Source organism: Scyliorhinus torazame, chromosome 2, assembly GCF_047496885.1.
Source record: "Scyliorhinus torazame isolate Kashiwa2021f chromosome 2, sScyTor2.1, whole genome shotgun sequence".
NCBI classification, from domain to species: domain Eukaryota; kingdom Metazoa; phylum Chordata; class Chondrichthyes; order Carcharhiniformes; family Scyliorhinidae; genus Scyliorhinus; species Scyliorhinus torazame.
In genome coordinates, this window is record NC_092708.1 from 189594550 (window position 1) to 189609289 (window position 14740).

Genomic DNA, 14740 nt, shown 5'->3' on the forward strand with positions numbered 1-14740 from the left:
GTCTGCGTGGGTTTCCTCCGGGTGCTCCGGTTTCCTCCCACAGTCCAAAGATGTGCGGGTTAGGTGAATTGGCCAATGATAAATTGCCCTTAATGTCCAAATTGCCCTTGGTGTTGGGTGGAGGTGTTGAGTTTGGGTAGGGTGCTCTTTCCAAGAGCTGGTGCAGACTGAAAGGGCCGAATGGCCTCCTTCTGCACTGTAAATTCAATGATAATCTATGATTAATCTAGGACAAAGGTTCGGCACAACATCGTGGGCCGAAGGGCCTGTTCTGTGCTGTATTTTCTATGTTCTTACCGAAGTTCCAGAAGCGGCAACGGCAATCTCAGCCCTGTCGGGCCTCCAAAATAGGTATTACGGTACCTGAGAGGCTAAAGTACCATTGGTAGAACCTGTATTGGCTCGAGTGTATAATAGCCCCTCCCTGATAGGCGGGGTATAAGAACCCATGCCGCCCCAGCAGCCCTCATTCTGTACCTGAGCTGCTGGGGGAAACATCTAGCTTATTAAAGCCTTCAGATGGACTGCATCCTCGCTTTAGTGGTCATTGATCGTGCATCAATTTAATAAGCCAGATTTTTAAGAAGAAAGGATAGAGCTCCGAATCAAGCCGGAGTGTCTGCAACTTAGCCCCCACGCGGCGAACTCAGCGGCAATCTTTGAGCACCGGCTGGTGTGCTTTAAAGGGTATCTCGAGACGGCCGAAAACGCACCCATGGGAGAGCAGAAACTGCACGTCCTGCACTCAAGGGTGAGCCCGGAGATTTACACCCTCATCGAGGAAGCGGAAGACTTCGATGCAGCAATCGAGCTGCTAAAATGACACTATATTCGCCTGGTAAACCAGGTCTACGCCCGGCACCTGCTTGCAACAAGACGGCAAACCCCTGGGGAATCGTTGGAGGAATTCTACCGCGCACTCCTGGTGCTGCGAAGAAGCTGCGGCTGACCGCACGTTTCGGCGCGCGAACACACGGAACTCTTAGTCCGGGACGCTTTCGTGGCAGGTATGCTTTCGTCACAAATCCGCCAGTGCCTGTTCGAGAAGGACACCCTGGGTCTCAGGGAGGCACGGGCCCTTGCAGGCTCCTTTTACGTGGCCTCCAGGAACGTCCGCGCCTATGTGCCCGACCGCACGGCAGCCCCCTGGGCAGTGTGGAACCCTGCAGCGGCCGACCCCGAGACTTCCCCCGTTCCCCCACAGGCCTGCGCTGCAAGGTGGCCTGGCAACCCCGAGGGGCCCCGCTGCTACTTTTGCGGGCAGGCCAAGCACCCCCGCCAGCGCTGCCCGGCCCGCGCATCCACCTGCAAGGGATGCGGCAAAAAGGGCCATTTCGTGGGGGTATGTCAGGCCCAAGCGGTGGCCACGGTCTCTAGCGGCGAATCCAGACTGCCACCACAAACTTCTCCATGGGCCCTGTGCGGTCAGCGGTCGCCACCACCCCCATATCCCAGGGCCACGTGCGGACCCCGGGTGCCGCCATCTTGTTCCGCGGACGCCATGCTTGAGGGATGGGCACAGTCATTTTGTGTACCCCTGGCCATGTGCGACTATGGGAGACGCCATCTTGGATGAACCCCCAGGACCCCAGCTCGGCCGACCACACACTGCCTGAACAGAATTCCCAACTACTGCGATTGGCTTCGGTGACTCTGGATCAGTCTCGACCTTGAACACACTCAGCCGCTCCGACAATCATTTTCATCAACGGGCACGAGACGTCCTGCCTAATTGACTCTGGGAGCACGGAGAGCTTCATACACCCCGACACGATAAGGCGCTGTTCCCTCCTCATCCACCCTGTTAATCAAAAGATCTCACTGGCCTCCGGTTCCCACTCAGTGGAGATAAAGGGGTTTTGTTTAGCAAACCTCACAGTCCAGGGAAGGGAGTTCAAAAATTTCCGTCTCTATATCCTTCCCCACCTCTGCGCGGCTACACTCCTGAGTTTAGACTTCCAGTGTAACCTTCAAAGTCTGACCTTCCAATTCGGCGGCCCTATACCTCCCCTTACTGTCTGCGGCCTCGCGACCCTTAAGGTTGACCCGCCTTCCCTGTTTGTGAACCTCACCCCGGATTGCAAACCCGTCGCCACCAGGAGCAGACGCTACAGTGCCCAGGACCGGACCTTGATTAGGTCAGAGGTCCAAAGGCTACTGAGGGAAGGGGTCATTGAAGCCAGTAACAGCCCCTGGTGAGCTCAAGTAGTGGTGGTAAAGACCGGGAGAAGCATAGGATGGTCATCGACTACAGTCAGACCATCAACAGGTTTACGCAGCTGGACCCGTACCCTCTCCCCCGCATATCCGACCTGGTAAACAGGATCGCACATTATAAGGTGTTCTCCACGGTGGATCTCAAGTCCGCCTACCACCAGCTCCCTATCCGCACTAGTGACCGCAAATACACTGCCTTCGAGGCAGATGGGCGGCTCTATCACTTCTTAAGGGCTCCCTTTGGTGTCACTAACGGGGTCTCGGTCTTCCAGCGCGAGATGGACCGAATGGTTGACCGGTACGGTTTACGGACAACATTCCCGTATCTCGATAATGTCACCATCTGCAGCCACGACCAGCAGGACCACGACACCAACCTCCGAATATTTCTCCAGACCGCTAAAATCTTTAACCTAACATAAAATAAGAATAAATACGTGTTTAGCACCAACCGTCTAGCCATCCTCGGCTACGTAGTGCGAAATGGAGTTACAGGCCCCGACTCTGAACGCATGCACCCCCTTATGGAGTTGCCCCTCCCTCACTGCTCTCAGGCCCTAAAACGCTGCCTAGGGTTTTTTAGCTACTACGCCCAGTGGGTCCCCAACTATGCGGGCAAGGCCCTTCCCCTGATCCAATCCACAGTTTTTCCGCAGTCGATAGAGGCTCACCAGGCCTTCAGCCGCATCAAAGCAGACATTGCAAAGGCCACGATGCACGCCATCGACGAGTCCCTCCCCTTCCAGGTCGAGAGCGATGCGTCCGACGTAGCTCTGGCCGCTACCCTCAACCAAGCGGGCAGACCCTTGGCCTTCTTCTTTCGTACCCTCCACTCTTCCGAAATCCGCCACTCCTCAGTGAAAAGGAGGCCCAGGCCATAGTAGAAGCTGTGCGACATTGGAGACATTACCTGGCTGGCAGGATATTCACTCTTCTCACGGACCAACGGTCGGTGGCTTTCATGTTCGATATTGCACAGCGGGGCAAGATAAAAAAAGACAAGATCTTGCGGTGGAGGATCGAACTCTCCACCCATAACTACGAGATCTTGTATTGTCCCGGGAAGCTAAACGAGCCTCCTGACGCCCTGTCCCGCGGCACATGTGCCAATGCACAAGTGGACCGCCTCCGAGCCCTCCACGAGGACCTCTGCCACCCGGGGGTCACTCGCTTTTTCCATTTCGTCAAGACCCGCAACCTGCCCTACTCCATCGAGGAGGTCAGGACTGCCACCAGGGACTGCCAAATCTGCGCGGAGTGCAAACCGCACTTCTACCGACCAGAGAAAGTGCACCTGATAAATGCTTCCCGTCCCTTTGAACGCCTCAGCATGGAACTTCAAAGGCCCCCTCCCCTCCACCGATCGCAACACGTACTTCCTGAACGTGATTGACGAGTACTCCCGGTTCCCATTCGCCATCCCCTGCCCCGACATGACCGCCTCCGCCGTCATCAAGGCCCTCCATAGCATCTTTGTACTGTTCGGGTTCCCCGCTTACATACACAGTGATAGGGGGTCCTCCTTTATGAGCGACGAACTGCGTCAATTCCTGCTCCGCAAGGGCATCGCCTCGAGCAGGACGACCAGTTACAACCCCTGGGGTAACGGACAGGTAGAGAGCTAGAACGGAACGGTCTGGAAGACCATCCTACTGGCCCTACGGTCCAGGAACCTCCCAGTTTCCCGCTGGCAAGAAGTCCTCCCAGATGTCCTCCACTCCATCCGGTCACTACTTTGTACAACCACCAATCAGACACCTCACGAACATCACCTTGTCTTCCCTAGGAAGTCCTCCTCTGGGACCTCGCTCCCGACCTGGCTGGCAGCACCCGGACCCATCCTGCTCCGAAAACACGTGCGGGCGACAAGTCGACCCGTTGGTCGAGAGGGTCCATCTGCTTCATGCTAACCCCCAGTACGCCTACGTGGCGTACCCCGACAAGATACGGTCTCCCTACAGGACCGGGTGCCCGCCGGACCTCCACGCACATTCCAGCCACCAGTCCCCCCCTCCCCCCCACCGCACACCTTACAGGAGGGTCGGTCCTTCCGCCGCCCCTGCCTAGGCCCCCCCACCCACCGACGCCCCCAGCAGGCGCTCCCTCCCCAGGTCAGCCGTTTTCCCCACCAGCGCCGTCTAGGGGTGATGAAGCTGCCATGGAGATCGAAGCCACACTCCTGGAGTCACAGACGCCCGAGCCTCCACCGGAGTCACCACCGGAGGCTCCGACGATCACAGAGGACGACCAGGGCCCCCGATCGACTGATTGCTTCATTTTAACCGTAATCTGTAAATATAAAACACCGAATGTACATAGCTACCAGACTTGTAAATAGTGACTAAACACTGTACGGAGGTATTACTGTACCTCCATAACTAATTATACCATGTTGTTATGTTTTATAGTTTCTGGCCACCACCCCCTGCCGGACTTTTTTTAACAGGGGGTGAATGTGGTATTATAGGTATTACGGTACCTGAGAGGCTAAAGTACCATTGGTAGAACCTGTATGCTTGCTATTGGCTCGAGTGTATAATAGCTCCGCCCTGATAGGCGGGGTATAAGAACCCGTGCTGTCCCAGCAGCCCTCATTCTGTACCTGAGCTGCTGGGGGAAACATCTAGCTTATTAAAGCCTTCAGTTGGACTACAACCTCGCTTTAGTGGTCATTGATCGTGCATCACAGAGTAAAGCTCCCTCAACACTGTCCCCATCAAACGCTCCCAGGACAGGTACACAGCACGTGGTTAGATCCAGAGTAAAGCTCCCTCTACACTGTCCCCATCAATCCCTCCCAGGACAGGAACAGCACGGGGTTAGATACAGAATAAAGCTCCCTCTATACTGTCCCGATCTAACACTCCCAGGACAGGTACAGCACGGGGTTAGATACAGAGTAAAATACCCTCTACACTGTTACCATCAAACAATCCCAGGACAGGTACAACACGGGGTACAGCACGGGGTTAGGTACAGAGTAAAACTCCCTCTACACTGTCCTCATCCAGCATTCCACAGAATGAGGTGCTGGTTTGATTGGTTGGGTTGGGCAGAGATAGTTGGCGATTTGGGACTGGGCTTGGGACTGTGCTGTCGTTTGGGATGTCGATGTTATTTTGGGTGTGGAGTTGGGGGTTGATGACTAGGACAAAAATGGTCGATTGTGTAGTGTAATGGCTACCATCTGATGTTGTTCCTGACAGTCGGAATATATCTGTCATTCCCTACCTGCTGTTTCATCATGGATATCTTCCTCCTTCTGCTTTTGATGGTTGATGTCGTTCAATAGGAGTAGATCCAATCTCGGTTTGAGTTGTGTTGCTTCAGGTTTTGCTCCTACTCTTAGTCTCCCAGCATGCCGTGCTGCTGCTATTGACGGCGTCTTAATCGAGGGCAATTTCCACCTGCCCAACTATTCCACAATCAAAACACACGATTGGTCAAATTAGCAGAAAGAGAAAGGAGAAGAGACCAATACATAACCCCTGTCAAACTAACATCTGGCAATGAGTGTCACTTGTAAAACACACAGCTGGAAAGAGACATGTTACCGAAGATATTCGTCTCCCACTCATTAGGACAAATGCCAAATTTCAAACGCTCATTGGTAAGTCGAAGTTGTACACCCTTGAATATTGGTACTGCAGCACTCCTGCAGTACTGCACAATCTTCACTCACCCTGATGGGACTTGAACCCTCAATCATGGGAGTCCTGGGTGAGAATGAATGTCCCAGAGCAGAGCTCCCACTCGGATACATATTTTTTTTAACAGGGCCGAATTGGAAGTTCTGCAATGTTGCGTCTTGATGGGGCCAGGGATCAGTAAATTTCTGGAACATTTTAAAAAAATTTAAAAAAATTTTTTTAGTGTACCAATTATTTTTTTTCCCAATTAAGGGCAATTTAGTGTGGCCAATCCACCTAACCGGCACATCTTTGGGTTGTGGGGGCGAAACCCACGCAGACACGGGGAGAATGTGCAAACTCCACACGGACAGTGACCCAGGGCTGGGATTTGAACCAGGGACCTCGGCGCCGCAGTTCCAGTGCTAACCACTGCGCCACATGCCGCCCTAATTTCGGGAACATTCTGATTGGACTTGCAAGAAAGACACCCCCTAAAGTTGGTCCTAATGCCTAGTCTTACCTCACCACTGCCTTCACCCTCCATTGGCCGCAGCCCTGCTCCAATCTTTGAGCTGAGAGGCGGAAGCTGTAACTGTCCATTCAGAGAGACAGGTGGCTCTGTTTGTTGTCTTGAACCACATTGGTTATTGGGGCTGTTTTTCACTGAGAGGGGGGAACAGGGCAGAAAACAGCAGTGACAAGGCAGCAATGAACAGACAGAATGCCACAAAGGACCCCAGAACCGCAGACTGAACACTGGGGATGGCCATCTGACCTGCTGGCCTGATTTAGGAAATGTTTGATGGATATATTACCCTTGCTCCTATCTCATCCCTGCTGGTAAATACTAGGATTAGAGTGAGTGATTGGAGGGGTTACCCCTGCACCCTGGGCACTGTCAGGTGAGGTATAAAGCTTGTACAGGATATCAGTCTGCCCACTTCAACCTCACCTCCCACCTACCCCAACACAACTTTCGCACCCCCGTGTACCTCAGGCCTTCTCTCTGTGTACATCAACTTTTTTTGCTGTAATAATAACAATAAGTTTTATTAGTGTCACAAGTAGGCTTACATCAACACTGCAATGAAGTTACTGTGAAAGTCCCCTAGTCGCCACATTCCGGTGCCTGTTCGGGTACACAGAGGGGGAATTCAGAATGTCCAAATTACCTAACAGCACGTCTTTCGGGACTTGTGGGAGGAAACCGGAGCACCCGGAGGAAACCCACGCAGACTCAGGGAGAACGTGCAGACTCCACACAGAGAGTGACCCAGCGGAGAATCGACCCTGGAGCTGTGAACCACAGTGCTAACCACTGTGCTAACGTGCTGCCCATAGTGTCTACCTCCACTCAGTCTTCCCCAAATGTGCCTCAGCCTCTGCCCCCACGTGCCTCAGTCTCTCCCCGTGTACCTCAGCCTCTTGCTCCATGTACCTCAACTTCTCCCTATGTACCTCAGCCTCTCCCCATGTGCCTCAGCCTCTCCCCATGTGCCTCAGCCTCTCCCCAAGTGCCTCAGCCTCTCCCCAAGTGCCTCAGCCTCTCCCCAAGTACCTCAGCCTCTCCCCATGTACCTCAGCCTCTCCCCAAGTACCTCAGCCTCTCCTTATGTACCTCAGCCTCGCCCCCATATACCTCAGCCTCTCCCCATGTGCCTCAGCCTCTCCCCATGTACCTCAGCCTCTCCCCATGTGCCTCAGCCTCTCCCCAAGTACCTCAGCCTCTCCCCAAGTACCTCAGCCTCTCCCCAAGTACCTCAGCCTCTCCCCAAGTACCTCAGCCTCTCCTTATGTACCCCAGCCTCGCCCCCATATACCTCAGCCTCTCCCCATGTGCCGCAGCCTCTCCCCAAGTGCCTCAGCCTCTCCCCAAGTACCTCAGCCTCTCCCCAAGTACCTCAGCCTCTCCTTATGTACCCCAGCCTCGCCCCCATATACCTCAGCCTCTCCCCATGTGCCTCAGCCTCTCCCCATGTACCTCAGCCTCTCCCCAAGTACCTCAGCCTCTCCCTATGTACCTCAGCCTCTCCCTATGCATCTCAGCCTCTCCCCATGTGCCTCAGCCTCTCCCTATGTACCTTAGCCTCTCCCTATGTGCCTCAGCCTCTCCCCAAGTACCTCAGCCTCTCCCCAAGTACCTCAGCCTCTCCCTATGTGCCTCAGCCTCTCACTATGTACCTTAGCCTCTCCCTATGTGCCTCAGCCTCTCCCTATGTACCTCAGCCTCTCCCTATACATCGCAGCCTTTCCCCATGTGCCTCAGCCTCTCCCTATGTACCTCAGCCTCTCCCTATGTACCTCAGCCTCTCCCCATGTGCCTCAGCCTCTCCCTATGTACCTCAGCCTCTCCTCATGTGCCTCAGCCTCTCCCTATGTACCTCAGCCTCTCCCCCCAAGTACCTCAGCTTCTCCCTATGTACCTCAGCCTCTCCCTATGTACCTCAACTTCTCTCACCTGTGTTCCTCAGCTTCTCCCCCATGTACCTCAGCCTCTTCCGCCTGTTTACCTCAGTCTCTCCCCATGTACCTCAGCCTCTCCCTATGTACCTCAGCCTCTCCCCATGTACCTCAGCCTCTCCTTATGTACCTCAGCCTCTCCCCCCAAGTACCTCAGCTTCTCCCTATGTACATCAGTCTCTCCCCATGTACCTCAGCCTCTCCCTATGTACCTCAGCCTCTCCCTATGTACCTCAACTTCTCTCACCTGTGCTCCTCAGCTTCTCCCCCATGTATCTCAGTCTCTCCCCATGTACCTCAGCCTCTCCCTATATACCTCAGCCTCTTTCCCCTGTTTACCTCAGTCTCTCCCCGTGTACCTCAGCTTCTCCCCCCTTCCCCCATTTACCTTAACCTCTCCCTATGTGCCTCAGCCTCTCCCCTGCATACGTCAGCCCTTTTCCCATGCATCTCAGCCTCTCTCCCATGTACCTCAGCCCCTCCCCTGTGGACCTCAGCCTTTGCCCACCCTGTACCTCAGCCTCTTCCCCGTGTACTTCAGTCTCTCCCCCCATGTACCTCAGTTTCTCCCCGTGTACCTCAGCCTCTTCCCTGTGTACTTCAGTCTCTCTCCCCATGTACCTCAGTTTCTCCCCGTGTACCTCAGCCTTTTCCCCATGTATCTCAGCCTCTCCCCGTGCACTTCAGTCTCTCCCTGTGTAACTCAGTCTGTCTGAATCCTGCTCTCTCCAGCGTACAATTTCCTGGGGCTGTTGGACTCTGACACTCAGTGAAACACCACATATCGCACTCACCACTTGGGCCTCTCCTCACCCCAGCTAGTGAACCCCCATAATAGGTCATCCGGGATTTCTGACTGCAGAGCTGAGAGGAGTCGATTGTTGGTTGTCTCAGGATGTTGGGCCTCTGTCCCTGAACCTTCCCTGGGGCTGGCTGACATCTGCTTAGGGATCTGGACAGAGGCTGTAGGACAGAGAACATTCAAAATGAGGATCCAAACCAAGCATAGTTGGAGCAGAAATAGTCAAATGGAGGGTTGTGTAGGCGAGTTGGGGTTTTAGGGGTGAGGGAGTCGGGCGAACATTTAGATTTGGAGGGTGAGAGGTTTGGGTGGAGTGAAGGGTTTGGGGGGGGGGTGTTAGGCATTTGGGGAAGTGAGGGTTTTGAGGGGTGTTGGAGATTTGGAGGATGAGGGATTTGGGCACGTGTTGGAGATTTGGAGGGAGTGAGGTTTTGGGGGTGTTGGAGATTTGGAGGGTGAGGGGTTTGGGGAGTGTTTGAGATTTGGAGGGTGAGGGGTTTGGAGGGTGTTGGAGATTTGGAGGGTGAGGGATTTGGGGGTGTTGGACTTTTGGAGGGTAAGGGGTTTGGGGGTGTTGAAGATTTGGAGGGTGAGAAATTTGGGGGTGTTGGAGATTTGGAGGGCGAGGGATTTGGGGAGTGTTGGAGATTTGGAGGGTGAGGGATTTGGAGGGTGAGGAGTTTGGAGGGTGAGGGGTTTGGGGGTGTTGGACATTTGGAGGGTGAGGAGTTTGGGGGTGTTGGAGATTTGGAGGGTGAGGGGTTTGGAGGGTGTTGGAGTTTTGGAGGGTGAGGGGTTTGGAGGGTGTTGGAGATTTGGAGGGTGAGGGGTTTGGAGGGTGAAGGGTTTGGGGGTGTTGGAGATTTGGAGGGTGAGGGGTTTGGAGGGTGAGGGGTTTGGGGAATGTTGGAGATTTGGAGGGTGAGGGGGTTGGGGGTGTTGGAGATTTGGAGGCTGAGGGGTTTGGAGGGTGAGGGGTTTGGGGAATGTTGGAGATTTGGAGGCTGAGGGGTTTGGAGGGTGAGGGGTTTGGGGAATGTTGGAGATTTGGAGGGTGTGGGGTTTGGGGGTGTTGGAGATTTGGAAGCTGAGGGGTTTGGAGGGTGTGGGGTTTGGGGGTGTTGGAGATTTGGAAGGTGAGGGGTTTGGAGGGTGTGGGGTTTGGGGGTGTTGGAGATTTTGAGGGTGAGGGGTTTGGAGGGTGTGGGGTTTGGGGGTGTTGGAGATTTGGAAGGTGAGGGGTTTGGAGGGTGTGGGGTTTGGGGAATGTTGGAGATTTGGAGGGTGAGGGGTTTGGAGGGTGAGGGGTTTGGGGGTGTTGGAGATTTGGAGGGTGAGGAGTTTGGGGGTGTTGGAGATTTGGAAGGTGAGGGGTTTGGAGGGTGAGGGGTTTGGGGGTGTTGGAGATTTGGAGGGAGTGAGGGATTTGGTGGAATAAGGTGTTTTGGGGGGGGGGGGGTGGTAGTTGTGGGGTCAGGATTGATTGGATCCAGTGGGAAGGGAGCCCATAACAGCCAATGATTGGAAGGAGCAGAGTTTTCCCAACACTCTCCAACTGGATTGGACTTTCTCCGCCATTGTTTACTGTGAGTCTCAGAGTTAAAGCGAACCGGGCATTGGAGGGGCATCATTGAGAAATGAGAGGGCAGCAGGAGAGAATGAAGGGGAAAATTCTCCCATGTGCAGGGGGCTTTCAGGGCCCTGGAGCGCTTCTCGCAGCTCCGACTGCGGATACGGAGCCCCGCACTTCCGGTCAGGAGTCCGCGCATGCGCACGGCGAAGGCCTGCAGCGGCTGGTCCATGCGCCATGGCGGACGCGCACCGCGGAACGGCACCAAAAATGTAGGCTCCCCCGGGATTGCGCACGCCCGCGGGTCTGTGACGCCCGATCGCTCCCCTGGCCGTCCATGAGCACCCCCCCCCCCCCGGGAACGATGCCCTTGCCCCCCACCAGGGCGGCCGCGGACTCACCCGACGTCCCCGACGGTCGATAGGTGATTAGAACCATGCCATCGGGAACTCGGCCGGTTTCGCCAGAGAATCGCGCGGGGCCTCTGTCAACGGCCCCCTACCCGCGCCGCGTAGTTCGCGCGCGAGAGACTCCCGAGCGGACCAGAGAATCGCGGGAGCGGCGCTGGTGCGAATTTCCGGTTTGATGCCCATTCTCCACCCCCGCGCCGATTTTGTCGCGGAAGCTCGGAGAATCCATGAATATTTTTGAGGTTAGAGATAATTCCCGACTAATAAGAGAGTCAATGGTACCGGGGATGGGCAGGAATGTGGAGTTGAGGTTCCAGTCAGATCAGCCAGGATGTTATTGAATGGCGGAGAAGGCTCAAGGGGCCGAGTGGCTTACTCTAGCTCCTAATTTCTCCGTTTGTATGTTCATATCTCTCACCCTATTTAATGCTTTCTGTGTGCCTTGCGCCTGTTGGGCCTCCTCCGCTATCTGCTCCAGCTCATCGGCTGGGAGAGTGATCAGGACGTAGAGGGCAGACTCCTGCGGGTCTTCACACTCTCCTCCGCTCTCCAAGTCAATCTGTCTCTCTCTTGTTCCAGGCCTTTTGCTGTCACACTGCATTCCCCCACCTCCATCATCACTGACAGGGCAGGAATCACCTTAACAAGAAAACAAAACACTCCACTTTATCTAAACACTATGTTCAGTTCCTCTTCCTGCTTTTGAGCAGATTCCTGAAACATGAGCAGGAACACTCACTGGAGTCACAACGTCTCAAGGACCAATTGACAAAAAAAATTAGTGGGGGTTGTATATTGACCCCCAAACTGTAGTGGTGATGTCGGGAATGGCATTGAACAGGAAATTAAAGTCACATGCAATAAAGGAACATCTGTGATTATGGATGACTTTAATATGTATATAGATTGGCAAATCAAATTAGTCACTATTAAATTAGTAACAATACTGCGAAGCAGGAATGCCTGGAGTGTATACGGGATGGTTTTCTGGATCAATCCATTGAGGAACCAACTAGAGAACAGGCCATCCTAGACTGGGTATTGTGCAATGAAAAAGGTAATCATTGGCAATCTAATAGTGCGAGGCTCCTTGGGAGGAGCGACCATAATATGATAAAAATTGTCATCTCACGGCGCCGAGGACCTGGGTTCGAACCCGGCCCTGGGTCACTGTCCGTGTAGAGTTTGCACATTCTCCCCATGTCTGCATGGGGAGCAGTTTAGAATTCAATAAAGGAGGACAAAGGGATTGATTAAGATGGGGAAAATAGGGCACGATCTTCCCAAAAGGGAACAAAGTCCCCGAGCGAGAGCATTTGGCACGTGCCTCCCGGCATTCTCAGTGCCGATAAACACATGGCTATTTTTAAAAAATTATTTACGGGATATGGGCATCGTTGGTTAGACCAGCATTTATTGCCCATCCCTAGTTGCCCTTCAGAAGGTGGTGGTGAGTTGCCTTCTTGAACCGCTGCAGTCCTTCAGGTGTAGGTACACCCACTGTGCTGTTAGGGAGGGTGATTCAGGATTTTGTCCCAGCGACAGTGAAGGAACGGCGATATATTTCCAAGTCAGGGTGGTGAGTGAATTGGAGGGAACCTCCAGGTGGTGAAGTTCCCAGGTATCTGTTGGGAACAGCCAATGATTGGAAGGAGCAGAGTTTTCCCAACATTCTTGTCCTTCTAGTGGTAGTGAGCGTGGGTTTGGAAGGTGTTGTCTAAGGAACCTTGGTGAGTTACTGCAGTGCATCTTGTAGATGGTACACACGGCCGCCACTGTTCGTCGGTGGTGGAGGGTTTGAATGTTTATTGAAGGGGGAGCAATCAAGTGGGCTGCTTTGTCCTGGATGGTGTTGAGCTTCTTGAGTGTTGTTGGAGCTGCACTCATCCAGGCAAGTGGAGAGCATTCTATTACACTCCTGACTAGTGCCTTGTAGATGGTGGACAGGCTTTGGGAGGTCAGGAGGTGAGTTATTTGTCATAAGATTCCTATCCTTTGACCTGCTTTGGTAGCCACAGTATTAATGTGGCTAGTCCAGTTCAGTTTCTGATCAATGGTAACCCCCAGGATGGCTATTCATCACGTCTCACTTTGAATAAAGGGCCTGAATGGGGAACGCACGGCCGAGGCCGCACATAGCCCCGTTTTTTACAATGGGGAGCTCCAATCGCTGGAACTCCCCGTTGCAGCGAGAGGGCGGGACGCCATTTTAATAGGCATCCCGATCCCGAGACCCCCAAAGGAATCCCCAACCTCGCCCCCATCCCGAACACAATATGGGAAGGTTCCACAATATGGAACACAACCTGGCACCACCCCTGCCAGTACCACTTGGACAATGGCAGATTGGCACACAGCTTGCACTTCCAAGGTATCCACCAGTGCCAGGGCAGCACCCTGCCCAGAGGGCATGCAACTGGGGACTACCAATCTTTTGGAGATCCCCATAAGTGCTGTTCCAGCTGTTCCCTGATTATGGGGACCAGTTTTTTTTCTTTTCTTTTTTTTTCAAAAAATATACTTTATTCATAAAATCTATCATAAACATGACAGAACATTTCGAATTGTCTTGACTGTACATTTCCATCAGAGTTACACATTCCCTTGACTTTCTTCCATTCAATTTTGATAACCTTACACACATATCGCTCTTTACGTTACAATTCCTTCTTAAATATTTACATTGTCATGTTTGTTTTATACATTGGAGTGTTAATGACCCAGACCGAGGGGGGTTTACACTGTTACCCGCCCCTCGGTGTACATTTGCTGGAAAGACCTTACACAGTGGTCTTTCTCCATTGCGCCTTGGCGGCAGCTGCCCCAAGCTTGAGTGCTTCCCTCAGCACATAGTCCTGGACCTTGGAATGTGCCAGTCTGCAACACTAGGTCGAGGACAATTCTTTGCACTGGAAGATCAGCAAGTTTCGGGCAGACCAAAGAGTGTCTTTCACCGAGTTGATGACCTTCCAGCAGCAATTGATGTTTGTCTCGGTGTGTGTCCCTGGAAACAGTCCGTAGAGCACAGAGTCCTGTGTCACCGAGCTGCTCGGGATGAAACAATGACATGAGACTCCGAGTTTGAATATTTTTAAGGCAAATGTGGATAAATTGTTGGTAAACAAGCACAAGCAGGATGCAAATTGTTTTCCACGAAATGTGATACATGTGGTTCTATTTTTGGTTTATAAATCAGGGGAGAGCGCGAACGCAGTCCCCCACTACCACAAATTTTGCAGTCGAGTATCCCGCATTTGGGGACATCGCAGGCGTCAGGACACCCGAAGTGCAATGGGCTAGCCTCGTCCTGGGCGAACCTTTTTTTTCTCAAAAAATATACTTTATTCATAAAATCTATCATAAACATTACAGAACATTTCGAATTGTCTTGACTGTACATTTCCATCAGAGTTACACATTCCCTCGATTATGGGGACCAGAACCAATTGGTGCTCACCCAAGTTCTCCAAGGCGAAGAAATTGAATCCCAAAGCCTCAGGTACCTCGGGCATCTGCACTTTTGAGTGAGGCTTACTACCTTGCTCTAATATGCAGATTTGCATTGTGTGGGGGATTCCCCTTGCAACGTCTCGCGAGATTATGTTGAGTCTGTGAGGTGTTGCAAGCTGTGTACGGGGGAGCACAGTTT

The 14740-nt window shown here is 53.2% G+C and overlaps 1 protein-coding gene and 1 pseudogene across 3 annotated transcripts in view; both read right to left on the minus strand.

Annotated features, from left to right (window-relative positions):
- LOC140394381 (uncharacterized) overlaps window positions 1-14740 on the minus strand; it is a 394661-nt gene that overhangs the window by 318075 nt on the left and 61846 nt on the right. For all 3 annotated transcript variants that reach the window (XM_072481612.1, XM_072481601.1, XM_072481593.1), the window contains exons 5-8: window positions 11510-11730; window positions 9104-9272; window positions 6370-6512; window positions 5449-5632 (exon numbers count right to left, since the gene is read on the minus strand). In XM_072481612.1, coding sequence (XP_072337713.1) covers window positions 5449-5632; window positions 6370-6512; window positions 9104-9272; window positions 11510-11730 — 717 coding nt within the window. The remainder of the gene's footprint in view (window positions 1-5448; window positions 5633-6369; window positions 6513-9103; window positions 9273-11509; window positions 11731-14740) is intronic.
- LOC140408077 (U1 spliceosomal RNA) lies at window positions 14285-14429 on the minus strand (annotated as a pseudogene).